General features: G+C 49.3%; 1 protein-coding gene across 6 annotated transcripts in view; it reads left to right on the top strand.

Annotated features, from left to right (window-relative positions):
* DENND2A (DENN domain containing 2A) overlaps positions 1 to 17,420 on the top strand; it is a 120,898-nt gene that overhangs the window by 102,538 nt on the left and 940 nt on the right. For all 6 annotated transcript variants that reach the window (XM_034965101.4, XM_034965104.3, XM_034965103.3 and 3 more), the window contains 5 exons: positions 9,282 to 9,459; positions 10,985 to 11,026; positions 13,358 to 13,475; positions 14,682 to 14,927; positions 17,060 to 17,146. In XM_034965101.4, the coding sequence (XP_034820992.2) occupies positions 9,282 to 9,459; positions 10,985 to 11,026; positions 13,358 to 13,475; positions 14,682 to 14,927; positions 17,060 to 17,146 (671 nt within the window). The remainder of the gene's footprint in view (positions 1 to 9,281; positions 9,460 to 10,984; positions 11,027 to 13,357; positions 13,476 to 14,681; positions 14,928 to 17,059; positions 17,147 to 17,420) is intronic.

The raw sequence follows: 17,420 nt of genomic DNA, 5'->3' as shown, positions 1-17,420 counted from the left end.
CTGAGGCAGGAGAATCACTTGAACCCAGGAGGGAGGCTGCAGTAAGCCAAGATGGCATGACTATACTGCAGCTTGGGCAACAGAGCAAGACTCCATTTCAAAAAAAAAAATACAATTTTAATAGTATAATTGTACAGCCTGATTAAATGTTAAGTATTAACCACCTATTTTTGCATATGAATACCAACAAGATACCAATTAGAGCAAGATTTAGAGTTTAGCATAGCCACAAATGCTGTTGTCTTCTAATCCAGACCCATCACTGACATCCTGGGGCTGGAAGCTTATTCCAGTTCTTCTCTTGGAGTCAAATCCCTCCCAGACTATACTGGCTTTGAAACACTGTCATCTTCACCTTTTGGATGCACTGCAGCCACTGGAAACCTCTCAGACACGTTTCTCTGAGATTCTTTTTTTTTTTTTTTCCTGAGATGGAGGCTTGCTCTGTTGCCCAGGCTGGAGTGCAGTGGCATGATCTCGGCTCACTGCAACCTCCACCTCCCAGTTTCAAGTGATTCTCCTGCCTCAGCCTCCCAAGCAGCTGGGACTACAGGCACGTGCCACCACGGCTGGCTAATTTTTCTGTATTTTTAGTAGAGACGGGGTTTCACTATGTTGGCCAGGCTGGTCTGAAACTCCTGACCTCAAGTGATCTGCCCGCCTCAGCCTCCCACAATGTTGGGATTATAGGCGTGAACCACCGTGCCCGGCCTTCTCTATGAATTTCTTAGTGAGTGTCACCATCATTCTTTTGTTCTGTCTTGGCTAAGGAGCACTAGAATTACCTTCCTGTGACACCCTTCGTTCTTTTGATGGCCTCAACAAAAGCTCCTGTTTCCAGCTCCTGGCCTTTGCTCTCTCTTCTGGGTTCATCGTTTGTAGATGTTAAAGTTGGAAGGACGGCCAGGTGCAGTGGCTCAAGCCTGTAATCCCAGCACTTTGGGAGGCCGAGGCAGGTGGATCATCTGAAGTCAGGAGTTTGAGACCAGCCTGACCAACATGGTGAAACCACATCTGTACTAAAAATACAAAAATTAGCTGGGCATGGTGGCACATGCCTGTAATCCCAGCTCCTCAGGAGGCTGAGATAGGAGAATCACTCGAACCCGTGAGGCAGAGGTTGCAGTGAGCTGAGACGACACCATTGCACTCCAGCCTGGGCAACAAGAGCGAAACTCCATCTCAAAAAGTAAAAAATTAAAAAAAAAAAAAAGAAGCTGGAAGGACATCAGCAACAATCTAGCGATGATCTAGTCTACTTTAGTTATTTCACAGGTGAGAATCTGAGGCCTGGAGCAGTTCAGGGCTTTACCTGAGATCATGCAGAGAGTAACAGAACTAGTTGTCTTGAAGCCCAGCCTGTGTTCGTTTTCAACTGTGTGGCACACGGCCTCAGGATTTGCAAGTACAGTGATGGAAACCAGGAGCCGCTGCATGGTGACTCCCACCTCCTGGTAGGTTTCACCAGGCACCAGACCACACGTGAATTTACCTTTCACTCATGTTTTCGGGAGTGGAGCACCAATAGGAGAGCTACTTTGCTTGGGATACTAAAGGGCATTCACTGAATCAGCCTTCCAGTTCCTGGGGTGTTCCTCTAATTCGGGAAACTCTTCATTTACTTTTCTGGTAGCATCTTAGAGGAAGCTCTGTGCTGGATCCTTACTGCTTCATAGAGAGTTGGAAGCCAGCTGAGCGTAGGAACACCAAGTATGGAGCAGAGGCTTAGTAGCAACCAGAACTAAAAAGTTGGCTCCAGGAAAACTTTGGCATTCCTTACGAGTGCGTCCTGATGTTCTGGAATACTGCTCCAACCCTCAGGAACCACCACCCAACAGCAAAACATCCTTGGACCCAACCCTTCTCACCCATGCCCAACTTTTAACCCTGAGGCCCAGCCAACCTCCCACTGGGGCCTTCTCTTCCCTGCCCCACTTTTGTACAATTGATCACAGCTGTGAGTGCTGGCGTTTCTTTCCTCCACACCACTGTAATGCAAGCCAGCTGCGAGCGAGGACTCTCTTTCTATGTCTTCCTTCAAAAACACTGCCTCTTCTCTAGCCCCTCCACCTCCACACTCTGCAGCAAGCCCTCTTGACCAGTCATCCCTAGCATCCCCAGAACCACTGACTATTGGCATGTTCCTAAGGGACCACCAGTCCCAGGAGTGCCCACCTCCCATCCCCCTCCTTGAGGGCTCCTCGGGCCTTCACAAGTCAGGGAATAAAATTTTATTACCGCTTGCATCAAGGATTGAAACAAGCTCCATCCAAAATAATCCTTTCCTGCTCTATCATTTATTTTGAGGAAAGGGCTGCCACTCATGGAATTATTCACAAAATTTGACCTTTCCTTTTAGTGTTTAGGGGCAGAATTATTTTTAGAACATTGGTGTGGGCTGGGCGTGGTGGCTCATGCCTGTAATCCCAGCACTTTGGGAGGCCAAGGTGGGCAGATTATGAGGTCAAGAGTTAGAGATAAGCCAGGCCAACATGGTGAAACCCCATCTCTACTAAGAATACAAAAATTAGCTGGGCGTGGTGGCACGTGCCTTTAATCCCAGCAACTCGGGAGGCTGAGGCAGGAGAATCACTTGAACCCTGGAGGCAGAGGTTGCAGTGAGCCAAGATCGCACCATTGCACTCCAGCCTGGGTGCCAGAGCAAGACTCCATCTCAAAAAAAAAAAAAAAAATTAACCAGGCATTGGTGGCACGTGCCTGTAATCCCAGCTACTTGGGAGACTGAGGCAGGAGAATCGCTTGAACCCAGGAGGTGGAGGTTGCAATGAGCCAAGATCGTGCCACTGCACTCCAGTCTGGGCGACAGAGTGAGATTCCATCTAAAAAAAGAAAAAACGTTGATGTGGGCTACAGAGCAAGAGGAATGAGACCCTTCACCTGCCTGCTTGTTGCCGTATTGTCTCCAGCACCCTGTGCTCCATGGGCTCCGGCTAACGAGGTATTCATGATAACCAGGTACAGAAACGTTCGTTGCAGCCACAACAGTGGGATCAGACTACTCAAAACAAACTTGCCACAGGAGATAGTCAACAAACGGTCAGCTCCTCCCACGCGGCCAGCTGGTTCCCCAGCCGAGTCGTCATCATTTGTCGCATCAAGCCTGAAAACTGCTGTCCTGGAGCCCCATGCATCCAGTTCACTGAGTGAACTTTGGCTTCCTTTCTGTCATGTTTCTCCACCAGCCTCTGCATCTAGCACCGGCATTGCTGGTCATCTTTCCTGACCTTGCTCCCACGACCTTCTCCTCCAGATGGTTCACACTCACTGCAGCTGAACCAGGGCCTCCGGGTGTCCCAGGCCCTGGGGGCCTCTCTGTCACTGAAGGCAACATACGGCTTTAGGAGTCCCAAAGGGCTGTACAGCAAGGAGCCCCAAGGGGCTGTACAGCAAGGAGAAGGGAGCAGCCCCTTGTACTTCCTCCTTCTAGGAATGAGACCACAAGGAAGTAAAAATGGAGGTAGCCAGCCAGGTGCAGTGGCTCACGCCTGTAATCCCAGCACTTTGGGAGGCTGAGGCGGGTGGATCATGAGGTCAAGAAATCGAGACCATCCTGGCCAACATGGTGAAATCCCATCTCTACCAAAAATACAAAAAATTAGCCAGGCATGGTGGCGCACACCTGTAGTCCCAGCTGCTTGGGAGGCTGAGGCAGAAGAATTGCTTGAACCTGGGAGGCAGAGGTTGAAATGGGCAGAGATTGTGCCACCGCACTCCAACCTGGCAACAGAGTGAGACACTGTCTCAAAAAAAAAAAAAAAGCAGGTAGCCTTTTCTTTGAGTTGGGAAAAAAAGTTAAACATGTTTTTGTTTTGTTTTTCTATTGCAATGATTGGGAAAAAAACACACATAGGCTATCCTCACTGTGCCTCCTTTTTATATACATTTAATTTTTTGTTTTAGAGATGAGGATCTAACTATGTTGCCCAGGCTGGACTTGAACTCCAGGGCTCAAGAGATCCTCCCACCTCAGCCTCTGGGATTCAGTAGCTGGGACTACAGGCACATGCCACTGTGCCTGGATCGTAGGGTGCCTCCTCATGCTTGCATTCCTCTGAGCAGCAATCCTGCCTTCTCCAGTCTGCAGGACCCTTCTCTCCCTACTCTGCCCCATCCTACATTCAGAGTTATTTTAGCCTCATTTAGCCTCACTCTTCCTACCTTAAAAATCCAAAAGAAACTGAACTCAATCCCCAAGAACTCTTCCAGGTCTAAATTCTGTCATTCTGTAACTGTGAAGTCGAAAGTGCTTGAACCACAAGTCTGACACGTAGAAGGAATCTTAAACACAAATACTGCATTTTTTCTTCTCCTTTAATGGACTAAAGTCAGAGTTTCAAAGACTAGGGAAATGGACCATGGATCTTCTCATGAACCACTTCGTTTCCAAGTCACATTTAGGCACTTTGGCAAACGTGCTATAAAAAGAGACTGGTTTCATGCAAAATACCTTCATGCAGGGATTTCCTTCTTAAGGTCTCTTTTATTTTTTTGAGACGGAGTCTCACTCTGTTGCCCAGACTGGAGTGCAGCAGTGTGATCTTGACTCACAACAACTTCTGCCTCTCGGATTCAAGCGATTCTCCTGCCTCAGCCTCCCTCCCGAGTAGCTGGGACTACAGGCACCCGCCACCACATCTGGCTAATTTTTTTGTATTTTCAGTAGAGACAGGGTTTCACCATGTTGGCCAGGCTGATCTCGAACTCCTGACCTCAGGTGATCTACCTGCCTCAGCTTCCCAAAGTGCTGGGATTACAGGCGTGAGCCACTGTGCCCAGCACCCACTCCCAGTCTTCTAGTCCAAATCATTGGCTTCAAGCCCTTTTCATTGCAGCCCACAATGAGAAGTACATTTTACAATCAGACCCAGGGTATGCCTTCCCACCCGCCCCCACCACACACACAGATAGTTGTTTTGTTGTTGTTGTTTTCCTTTGAGACAGAGTTTCGCATTTGTTGCCCAGCCTGGGGTGCAATGGTGCAATCTCGGCTCACTGCAACCTCCGTCTCCTGGGTTCAAGCGATTCTCCTGCCTCAGCCTCCTGAGTAGCTGGGATTACAGGCACATGCCACCATGCCCGATTCATTTTTTGTTTTTGTATTTTTTGTATTTTTAGTAGAGATGGGGTTTCTCCATGTTGGTCAGTATAGCCTTGAACTCCTGACCTCAGGTGATCCACCCGCCTCAGCCTCCCAAAGTGCTAGGATTACAGGCACGAGCCACCGCACCCAGCTGACACACAGATAGTTATTTACAGCTGGGAAACATGCAGCACACTCTCTTATTTTCTATTCTATTCTTTTTGTTCTTGTTTTTAATGCTGATCGTAACCCTCTAAAATGATTTCAAGACCCACTAATGGGCTGCAAACTATAGTCTGAAAAATCTTACTCTAGAAACAACTATCCTCACTTATATGTTAATGTTCTGATTTTCTGAGTCCTGACTTTACAACCATAGCACACGAGCATAGCAACTTTGTAGCCTGGCTCCACGCATCAACATAGATTAGTCCTAAAATAAAAAAATAAAAAATTTAGAACAAAGTGAATTCAGTACATTCAGTGGTTTATAGATCAAGGAACTAAAACATAAATGGTGAGGAATTAACTAAAGCATTAACATTCTTGAATATTTGAGAGGAAGTGATGCCTTAGGAAAAGGTATCTCTGCTTTGACAGAAGATGTAGATCTAGATCCTTCGAAAGTCATAGAAGTCGGCCGGATGTGGTGGCTCACGCCTGTAATCCCAGCACTTTGGGAGGCCAAGGTGAACAGATCACCTGAGGTCAGGAGTTCGAGACCAGCCTGACCAACATGGTGAAACCCTGTGTCTACCAAAAATACAAAAATTAGCCAGGCATGGTGGCGCATGCCTGTTAATCTCAGCTACACAGGAGGCTGAGGCAGGAGAATCACTTGAACACGGGAGGTGAAGGTTGCAGTGAGCCGAGATCATGCCACTGTACTCCAGCCTGGGAGACAGAGTGAACTTCTGTCTCAAAAAAAAAAAAAAGAAAGACACAGAAGTCACTTCACCCTAAGCTCTGGCTGGATTCTGGATAGTATTCTCCTTAATATAAGTCCCAACTTCATTATTCTCTCACTCTTTTTTCTTGGTATCTTCCAAATGCAATGTCTTACTCTTACCCAGCTAATAAAGAAGACAGTGTAGGGATAAGAATGAAATCTTGGGGTAGCGTTTTTCTCATCTTGGGGGTGATCATTTGAAAGAAAAGATAAGGACCGAATATCAGTGCGATGCATGGATGCCATGCTGCTAAGAGGTATTTCCTGACTCCAGTGAGTATCAGGAGAACGATTATTTGCAAAGACAGGGAACAGGAAGGTTAAGAGACAGGGTGATAAATGAAGAAGATTCAATAGTACCATTATTAGTCCAGGGGCCCCCAAATTGGGGAATGGAAAAGAAGGCTATGTGTACATATATTTTTTAATTTTAATTATTTTTAATTGTCATATAAAGATGGCATATATTTATCATGTACAACAATGATGATTTTGTTGTTGTTGAGACAGGGTCTCCCTCTGTCATCCATGCTGGAGTGCAGTGACACGATCACGGCTCACTGCAGCCTCAACCTTCCAGGTTCAAGTAATCTTCACACTTCAGCTTCCTGAGTAGCTGGGACCACAGGCACATGTCACCACCAAAGGCTATTTTTTTTTTTTTTTTTTTTTTTGAGAAACAGGGCCCCACCATGTTGCCCAGGTTGGTCTCAATCTCTTGGGCTCAACTGGAACATAATATTTTAATACACACATATATCTTGTTGTTGTTGTTGTTTTGTTTTGTTTTATTATACTTTAAGTTCTAGGGTACATGTGCACAGCGTGCAGGTCTGTTACATATGTATACATGTGCCATGTTGGTGTGCTGCACCCATTAACTCGTCATTTACATTGGGTATATCTCCTAATGCTATCCCTCCCCCCTCCCCCCACCCCACAACAGGCCCCAGTGTGTGATGTTCCCCTTCCTGTGTCCAAGTGTTCTCCTTGTTCAATTCCCACCTATGAGTGAGAACATGTGGTGTTTGGTTTTTTGTTCTTGCGATAGTTTGCTGAGAATGATGGTTTCCAGCTTCATCCATGTCCCTACAAAGGATGAACTCATCCTTTTTTACGGCTGCATAGTATTCCATGGTGTATATGTGCCACATTTTCTTAATCCAGTCTATCATTGATGGACATTTGGGTTGGTTCCAAGTCTTTGCTATTGTGAATAGTGCTGCAATAAACATACGTGTGCACAGGCCTTTATAGCAGCATGATTTATAATCCTTTGGGTATATACCCAGTAATGGGATGGCTGGGTCAAATGGTATTTCTAGTTCTAGATCCTTGAGGAATCGCCACACTGACTTCCACAATGGTTGAACTAGTTTACAGTCCCACCAACAGTGTAAAAGTGTTCCTATTTCTCCACATCCTCTCCTATTTTTAGTAGAGATGGGGTTTCCCCATGTTGGCCAGACTGGTCTCGAACTCCTGACCTCAGGTGATCCACTCACCTCGGCCTCCCAAAATGCTATGATTATAGGCGTGAGCCACCGCACCCAGCCTGACCATTTTTCTTGAAGAGAAACTCCCAATATTTCTCCCAGTGTTTTTTTGGTGTTTTGTTTCTGTTTTTGAGACAGTGCCTCACTCTGTCACCCAGGCTAGAGTGCAATGGCGCAATCTCGGCTCACTGCAACCTCCGCCTCCCAGGTTCAAGCAGTTCTCCCACCTCAACCTCCTGAGTAGCTGGGATTACAGGCGTGCATCACCATGCCCAGCTAATTTTTGTATTTTTTGATAGAGACGAGGTTTCACCATCTTGGCCAGCCTGGTCTTGAACTTCTGACCACCTCAGCCTCCCAAAGTGCTGGGATTACAGGCATCAGTCACTGTGCCTGGCCTCTCCCAATGTTATTATTTTTAAAAATTTCAATGCGTAAAATGGTTAACCCTCAGTCATCTCTATTTTTTTTTTTTTTTTGAGATGGAGTTTCATTCTTGTTGCCCAGGCTGGAGTGCAATGGTGCAATCTCAGCTCACCGCAACCTTCACCTCCTGGGTTCAAGCAATTCTCCTGCCTCAGCCTCCTGAGTAGCTGGGCGTACACCATGCCTGGCTAATTTTTTGTATTTTTAGTGGAGACGGAATTTCACCATGTTAGCCAGGCTGATCTCGAACTCCTGACCTCAGGTGATCCACTCACCTCGGCCTCCCAAAGTGCTGGGATTACAGGCGTGAGCCACCGCGCCCGGCAGCCCTCAGTCATCTCTAGCATATCATCTTTGACCAGAATTCTGGGTAAGGCTCAACTGTATATGAGCTTCACTTGGAACCCATTTGGAGCTGATTGCTGGCATGTGAGTACCAAAGGAGTTTTCTGTCCTTTTCCCGGATTTCCTAGGTGTTCATGCTCAGCTGAAAGAATGCTTGGAACAGAACAAAGCAAAAGCTACAGTGTTTCAATAGAAAGCATCTTCAGATCTTCAGTAAGAGAAGGAGCATTCATGAGAAAATAGGCTTTCACCGTTTGTGTTTTTGTTTTGTTTGTGTAGGGGGCAGGGAGTAAGGGTGGAAATGAATATAAATTAAAACCTTACAAGAGTCCAGGCATGGTGGCTCACGCCTGTAATCCCAGCACTTTGAGGGGCTGAGGTGGGCGGATCACTTGAAGTCAGGAGTTCAAGACCAGCCTGACCAACATGGTGAAACCCCATCGCTACTAAAAATACAAAAATTAGCCAGGTGTGGTGGCGCGTGCCTGTAGTCCCAGCTACTCAGGAGGCCGAGGTGGGAGAATTGCTTGAACCTGAACCTGGGAGGCAGAGGTTGCAGTGAGCCCAAATCACGCCACTGCACCCCAGCCTGGGCAACAGAGTGAGACTCCGTCCCAAAAAAATTAAAAATAAAAATAAATAAATAAATAAATAAAAACCTTACAAGAGTATAGATCACAAAAAAAGGTCAGGGCGGGAGAGTGCGGGGCATGCAGCTCACATGTGGAAACGCACTTGTAAAAATTATCCAGGACGTTAAACTCATCCCTGTAGCTGTGCCTGCAAGCCTCTCACATAGGCTCTAAGTGCCTGGTGTGGCCTGTGCTGAGACCATCATGTGCTCCACTGGATCCACGTGTGTCCTTTCCTAGTCATCCTGCCTCTGGGAGGAGCCTTCTCCCCTGGAGGCTTCCTCGGGCCCTCGCTGAGTCGGCCTCTCTCCCTGTTCTCTCCCTGGCTGCAGCACCCTGTCCAAGTGCTGCCACGCGATGGTGGCGCTGATCTACCCCTTCGCCTGGCAGCACACCTACATCCCGGTGCTGCCACCCGCCATGGTCGACATCGTGTGCTCGCCGACACCCTTCCTCATCGGGCTGCTCTCCAGCTCGCTGCCACTGCTCAGGGAGCTGCCGCTGGAAGAGGTGAGCTCCCACTCAGCCCTGTCCCCCTCCCCGCAGGGTGCGGAGAACAGAGCAGGGTGCTGGCTCTGCAGGCATCATGGAGCGGTTCTCAGAGCCAGCAGTGTTGGGGAGCAGGGCGCGGGGGCACCAGGGCTTTGTCTGGCATGGGTCCTGCCCAATGGCTGACTCAGTCAGACCCTCAGTGACTGCAAACACTGTTTTCCCTTCCAAATGAAATGCCTGGTATGAGCACCTCTTGAGAAGGTCAGCAATGAACAATTTAGCCAGATGTCAAAACTCTTAAGTGATTAATAGCCCTCTCCTCTCCCCTGCCCTCTCGCCCACTCCCCTACATTGAGGAGCTAGCAAGATCTGGTCCGTTGTCATATCCGTTACAAATGTTTTTAATCCCCAAGTTCTGGGTGTCCAGTTTAGCATCGAAGCGGGGAAAGTCCTGCTTGGCACTTCTGGAGTTACTTAGCCCCAGCCCCTTCCTCTAAATGGTTTTGACCCTGAGGACTGGGGACTTCCAGCAGTCAGAGAAGGAAGCTTAAATAATGTTGCTCAGCCCTGAAGCTCCAGGAGGAACGCCTGTCCCTCTGTCGTGCATTTCTGTCTGGGTCCCTAGAAGCTGCTCCTCTAATTGCCCAGATAGTGCTAACGCCCCATTAAACATCACCCACCGGCCTTAGGGCTTTCAGTGCAGGCTTGAGGGCAGCCAGGAGTTCGTCTGGGTGCCCTGTGCTCCTGCAGGTGGCTCAGTTCAACCCCGGAGGGTGTGAGTGGGAAGGAAGGAGAGGTGGCCCTCCGCTCTTGGGCAGGTCTCTGGGATATGGGAGAACTCACATGTTTCCAGCTGTTGTTATGGTGACCATCCAGGCCCCTGGCTCCTCCTCCATCACGGCCAGTGGCCTTGGCTGGGGTCTGAGTGAGGGTCGTGCTCTCAGGAGCAGCAGCACTTGTGAGACCTTTGCGCCCCAGGCACCTCACTTGCCCCACCCTGGTCCTGTCCCAGGTCTCATTCTCACTCTGAGGATGAGGGAGGAAGTGCTTTATCCTGAAAGCCTTCAGCAGTGAAAGCCCAAAGCCTAACCGAGTCTCCAGGTGGGTTTCTCTCCTCCTCTCCCCTGGAGGGAAATGACACGGTTAAGTGGGCAGCTGGGGGAAGGACAAGGCAGGGGCCCTAGGGTGGGAACCAGGGAGGCCTGCAGCGTCTTTTGCCCACCTCAGTAGCCCACACCCTAAAAGGCAGTGTGAGAAGCTCTGCCTCAGCCAGTGTGAGAGCCAGGCGGGGAGTCCAGCCACAGCACACATGCATCCCAGCCTGCGGTGTCAGTGTTGAAAGCATGCAGTTCAGGAAGGACCCTCCCCAGCCCTGCTCTTCATTATCTGTGGCTACCGTGGCAATGTCAGGAAACCACAAATGGCTCACCCCCAGCCCCGCCCCAGCTGCCTCTCTGCATGCCAAGAAGGAAGAAGGCTATGAGTCCATCCCTATCCCAGAAGCCCTGGTGACAGTAACAGTCCCTTTCCTCTCATCTCATAGGTCCTTGTGGTTGACCTCGTCAACAGCCGGTTCCTCAGACAGGTGAGTGAAGCCAGCGACGGCCTCCTGCTCCCTTTGTCTTTACCTATTTGTTGTTTGGGGCTCAGCTCTCCAGCCTTGGAAAGGCTCTTTGGGATTGCAGAGCAGGGTGGCAGAGCTGTGTGACCCCAGGACGGGGCTGGGCTGAGGACAAGCCAGAAGGCAAGGGGCAAAAAGGAAGGGTTTGGGCAAAGGATTGCTTTCTACGTGTTCTGACACAAAGTGGTTTTCTAACGATTAGAAAAAGAATCTTTGTAATCTTATAACTATAGGCACCTAGATTTTTCATTTTTAAAAATAGCTGGGTGCAGTGGCTTACACCTGTAATCCCAGCACTTTGGGAGGCTGAGACAGGTGGATCACCTGAGGTCAGGAGTTCGAGACCAGCCTGACTAATATGGTGAAACCCCATCTCTATTAAAAATACAAAAATTAGCCAGGCATGGTGGCGGGCACCTGTAATCCCAGCTACTTGGGAGGCTTAGACAGGAGAATTGCTTGAACCCAGGAGGTGGAGGTTGCAGTGAGCGGAGATTGCGCCACTGCACTCCAGCCTGGGTGACAGAGTGAGATCCCATCTCCAAAAAAAAAAAAAAAAAAAAAGGATCTCACTATGTTGCCCAGGCTGGTCTCAAACTCCTGGCCTCAAGTGATCTTCCCACCTCAGTCTCCTCAGTAGCTGGAGGCATGCACCACCATGCCCAGCTTCAATATGCATTTACACCTGTAGTCCCAGCTACTTGGGAGGCTGAGGCAGGAGAATAGTGTGAACCCAGGAGGTGGAGCTTGCAATGAGCCGAGATCACGCCACTGCACTCCAACCTGGGCGACAGAGCGAGACTCTGTTTCAAAAAAAAAGAATATTTGCCCTGGCCGGGGCACACTTATAATCCCAGCACCTCCAGAGGCTGAGGCAGGAAGATCACTTGAGCCCAGGAGTTAAAGACCAGCCTGGGACAACATGGTGAGACCCTTGTGTCTATAAAAAAATTTAAAAATTACCCAGGCCTGCTGGTGTGCACCTGTAGTCCCAGCAGCTACTCAGGAGGCTGAGGCAGGAGGATCACTTAAGCCTGGGAGGTCAAGGCTGCAGTGAGCTGAGATCGTGCCACTGTACTCTAGCCCGAGAGACAGTGTGAAACCCTTTCCTGAAGAAAAAAAAGAGAAAAGGAGACAGGAAAAAAAATATGTATATGTGTGTGTGTGTGTGTGTGTGTGTGCACACGCACGTGCACTTTAAAAGGACTGAAAGGAAAACCCACTAAAACATTAACGCTTGTTGTCTTGGGGAGGGAAACTGAAAAGAGACAGGTTATGAGTGATTTTAAATTGTTTTAGCACATTCATATATTTTTATAATGATCATCAGTTACTTTCACTAGCAGAGAAGGTAACACACATGTATTTTCTTTTTATCATTTGCTAGAGAGGCCTAACTTATCAGATTTTGCAAGAAGTAATTATAGTAATTACAGAAAATTTCTCTGGGCATTCTGATGGATTACTTCCAAGTGTTGCCACATTGCTGAAAAGTTCAGTAGCATTAATGCTGTTTTTTATCATTACTTTCACTTCCTCAAGGCCCACAGGGTAGGCCCTTCCCAAGACCCTCCTGCTCTGAGGCCCAGATCCCAAAGCCATCCTTGGATCACGCAGGCCATCTGCCCTGGCCAGAATCCCCTGGTTACCAGAATCCACTAGCTACCCTACAGGATGGAGCAGTGGAAATCATCTACTGAGTATCCTCTCAGTGCCAAGCCCTTTCACAGGGTAATTGTAGTCCACTGTAGCTTCACAACAAGGTACAGATTGATTGGTAGTCCATTTTACAAGTGGGGAAAATGAGGCTCCCGTTGCTTGTAAAAAGTAGGCTCGGCCAGGTGCAGTGGCTCACGCCTGTAATCCCAGCACTTTGGGAGACCAAGGTGGGCGGATCACCTGAGGTCAGGAGTTCGAGACCAGCCTGGCTAACATGGTGAAACTAAACTACTAAAAATACAAAACATTAGCCGGGAGCGGTGGCACGCGCCTGTAGTTCCAGCTACTTGGGAGGCTGAGGCAGAATTGCTTGAATCCGGGAGGCAGAGGTTGCAGTGAGCCAAGATCGTGGCATTGCACTCCAGACTATGCGCCAAGAGTGAAACTCTGTCTCGGAAAAAAAAAAAAAAAAAAAAGTAGGCTCAAGATTGAAACCTCAGACCTGTGGCTTTCAGTTGTATTCCTTCCATTAAACTGGAGACTGAGCCAGGCCTGCCCTGCAGTGACTCCAGTGTGTCCTATGGCCAAGACGCAGCCACCATGCCCATAAGCCCACCTGCTACCTCTGCTTTCCAGATGGATGATGAGGACTCCATCCTGCCCCGGAAGCTTCAGGTGGCCCTGGAACACATTCTGGAACAGAGGAACGAGCTGGCTTGTGAGCAGGATGAAGGTCCCCTAGACGGCAGGCACGGTAAGTGTTCAGCCACCTCCCAGTGGGTCTCTCCCTTCCACTCTGAGGGTCAGGGAACAAATGGGCAGTGGCCAAGGGACAAGGAGGAATATGGGCAAGGGAGACATAAGGAGAGAAACCAGGGCCTCATTCTGTTTATCTGGATTTCATTCCCACAGTGAATTGTGGGAAAGATTTTCCCACCTCCCCCATTTTGGCCTTAAAGTACCTGTTTAAAAGGGGGGTGTGGAAATTATCTGGGCATGGTGGCACATGCCTGTGGTCCCAGCTACCCGGGAGGCTGAGGCAGGAGGATCCCTTGAGCCCTGGAGGTTGAGGCTGCAGTGAGCCACACCACTGCACTCCAGCCTGGGCAACAGAGTGAGACCCCATCTCAAAAAATCAAAAATTAAAAACTGTGGCCAGGCACAGTAGCTCACACCTGTAATCCCAGCACTCTGGGAGGCCAAGGCTGGTGGATCACCTGAAGTCAAGAGTTCGAAACCAGCCTGGCCAATATGGTGAAACCACATCTCTACTGAAAATACAAAAATTAGCTGGCCATAGTGGCAAGCGCCTGTAATCCCAGCTACTCGGGAGTCTGAGGCAGGAGAATCGCTTGATCTAGGAGGCAGAGGTTGCAGTGGACCGAGATCACACCACTGCACTCCAGCCTGGGAGACAGAGCAAGACTCTATCTCAAAAAAAGTAAAAGGCTGGGCGCAGAGGCTCATCCCTGTAATCCCAGCACTTTGGGAGACCGAGGTGGGCAGATCACTTCAGTTCAGAAGTTCGAGACCAGCTTGGCCAACATGGTGAAACCCCATCTCTACTAAAAATACAAAAATTAGCTGGGCGTGGTGGCGCATGCCCATAATCCCAGCTACTCGGGAGGCTGAGGCAGAGGGATTGCTTTAACCCAGGAGGCAGAGGTTGCAGTGAGTCAGGATTATGCCACTGCACTCCAGCCTGGGCAAAGGAGTGAGACTCCATCTCAAAAAATAAAAACAAAATAAAAATAAAAACTTTTTTAACAATTTAAAATTTAAAAAAGTAAGCATGGAAAGAAATGTCTTAATAACCTGGGTAACCCTCCTCCTGGATAATCGCAGTTTCCATCAAGGGAACTAGCAGTTACTGTTCTTTGATTACCAATTGGCTTGTCTCAAGGGCTCTGGCCCAGCCTGTCTGCCCTCACCGTTCCTGGCCTTTCCTCCCCTTACTCAGTTCCAGAGTCCAGTCCCTTGAACGAGGTGGTGTCTGAAGCCTTTGTCCGCTTCTTCGTGGAGATTGTGGGACACTACTCTTTGTTCCTGACGTCGGGCGAGCGCGAGGAGAGAACCCTGCAGCGGGAGGCCTTCCGCAAAGCTGTCTCCTCCAAGAGCCTCCGCCACTTCCTGGAGGTCTTCATGGAGACTCAGATGTTTCGGGGCTTCATCCAGGAGCGGGAGCTGCGCCGGCAGGATGCCAAAGGTGAGGGGCATCTTCTCTGTTGGGGCCGAGTCAACTAGAGCTCCCTATATTCCAGGTGGCTGATGAGCAGGGAGAAAGATCACAGGGCAGGGGCACAGACAGGACTGTGTCCACCTCCCCCAGAGAGCTTGCAGTTATGCCCTGACTGAGCTGGTGGGAAGGCCCCCTCTCCTGGCTTCTCTGTTCCCTCTGCCAGCCTCTCCCAGAACCACATTCCAGTGTCTGTGGCAGGGTCTCCTTCTATCCCATTCTTTCCAAATTGATGAAATTCTCAGGCTGGGCACAGTGGGTGACTCACGCCTATAATCCCAGCACTTTGGGAGGCCAAGGCATGCAGATCACTTGAGGTCAGGAGTTCAAGACCAGCCTGGACAACATGGTGCAACCCCTTTTCTACAAAAATGTTTTTAAAAATTAGATTGGCATGATGGTGTGTGCCTGTGGTCCCAGCTCCTCAGGAGGCTGAGGTGGAAGGATCACTTGAGCCTGGGAGGTGGAAGTTGCAATAAGCCGAGATCATGTCACTGCATTCCAGCCTGGTTGAGAGAGTGAGACTCCGTCACAAAAAAAAAAAAAAGAAAAAGAAAACTGATTGGAGAGTATGAGTTACATTTAAATATCTCTTTACAGATCACTTGGTAAGAGAGGTGTGAGACACACAAGCTTAAAAGCTACTGGAAGCCGGGCATGGTGGCTCACGCCTGTAATCCCAGCACTTTCGGAAGCCAAGGCAGGCGGATCACCTGAGGTCAGGAGTTGGAAATCAGCCTGGCCAACATGGTGAAACCCTGTCTCTACTAAAAATAAAGAAAATTAGCCAGGCGTGGTGGTGTGTGCCTGTAATCCCAGCTACTCAGGAGACTGAGGCAGGAGAATCGCTTGAACCCAGGAGGCAGAGGTTGCAGTGAGCCGAGATTGCACCATTGCACTCCAGCCTGGGCAACAAGAGTGAAACTCTGTCTCAGAAAAAAAGAAAAAAAAAAAACTACCTGGAAAAAGCCGGGCGCTGTGGCGCGCGCCTGTAATCCCAGCACTTTGAGAGGCCGAGGCGGGCAGATCACCTGAGGTCAGGAGTTCGAGACCAACCTGGCCAACTTGGTGAAACCCTGTCTCTACTAAAAATACAAAAATTAGCTGGGCATGGTGGCAGGCGCCTGTAATCCCAGCTACTCAGGAGGCTGAGGCAGGAGAAGCGCTTGAACCCAGGAGGCAGAGCTTGCAGTGAGCCACAATGGCACCATTACACTCCAGCCTGGGTGACACAGCGAAACTCTATCTCAAAAAAAACCCTGGAAAGAACCCTCTGTCCATGAAAGATCAGTCAGCAATGAAGACAGAGTGCCTGAAGCTCAGACCCCAGGGGTCTGAGAAGTGGCTTAAGAGATGGCCTATCCAGCCATCCTCCCTCCACACATCCACAGAGGGACTCCTGGAATACTAAGCCACTTGGCCAGGGCCCTCGTACAGGAGAATGCAGGGAAATGGGAGAGCACAGGCACCCCTCCCAAGCCAGGACAGTCCGGTTCAACTTTTTTTTTTTTTTTGCGACGGAGTTTCACTCTTGTTGCCCGAGCTGGAGTGCAAAGGCGTGACCTTGGCTCACTGCAACCTCCGCCTCCCGGGTTCAAGCGATTTTCCTGCCTCAGCCTCCCGAGTAGCTGGGATTATAGGCGTGCACCACCACGCCTGGCTAATTTTTTTGTATTTTCAGTAGAAAGAGGGTTTCACTATGTTAGCCGGGCTGGCCTCAAACTCCTGATCTCAGGTGATCTGCCCACCTCAGCCTCCCAAAGTGCTGGGATTACAGGCGTGAACCACCATGACTGGCCACTCCGGTTCATCTTTAAAACTGCCTGCCTGGCACAGTGTAGACGCTCAGAAGGCGTTTGTTGAATAAAAATAGGATTTCATCTGTGAGGTGGCTTTATAGCTTTCCAAAGAGAGTTACTGCACATGTGGGGCAATTATAAGAGCAATAAAATCCTTATAAAACCTCCTGATTCAGAGCATGTTTATAGGAGCAGCTTAGTCTCAGAAACAAGGTTTCTCTTTTCTCTGGTAGGGAGGAAATGGACACATTTAGAAGTGCAAAGACCAAGAACTCAAATGGCTGGGATTTCTCTTGTTAACAGGTCTGTTTGAGGTCCGAGCCCAAGAGTATCTGGAAACACTCCCCAGTGGAGAGCACAGCGGTGTCAATAAGTTCCTGAAGGGACTAGGTAAGGCCCCGGGCTCTGGGTGCCCAGCCTGTGTGCCTCTGAGCTGTCTGTCTCAGAGTCCCAGCCGGTTCCCTCCACTGGAGCCAGCGCCCTGAATAATGCAGAGCTCTACGGCCTGCGCTGGGCAGATGCTACTGGCATTTTAACCTCCTGTTCTAATCTGTCCCCAAAGAGAAAACAAAGGAAACGCTGCCCCCAGCACCTCCTTTTCTGGGTCCCCGGGCTTTCTTGCTGTCCTCTTTCTCTATGATCTCCTGCACTGTTCAATCTCAGT

Source organism: Pan paniscus, chromosome 6, assembly GCF_029289425.2.
Source record: "Pan paniscus chromosome 6, NHGRI_mPanPan1-v2.0_pri, whole genome shotgun sequence".
In the NCBI taxonomy this organism is placed as follows: Eukaryota; Metazoa; Chordata; class Mammalia; order Primates; family Hominidae; genus Pan; species Pan paniscus.
This window is presented reverse-complemented; position numbering and strand designations above follow the sequence as displayed.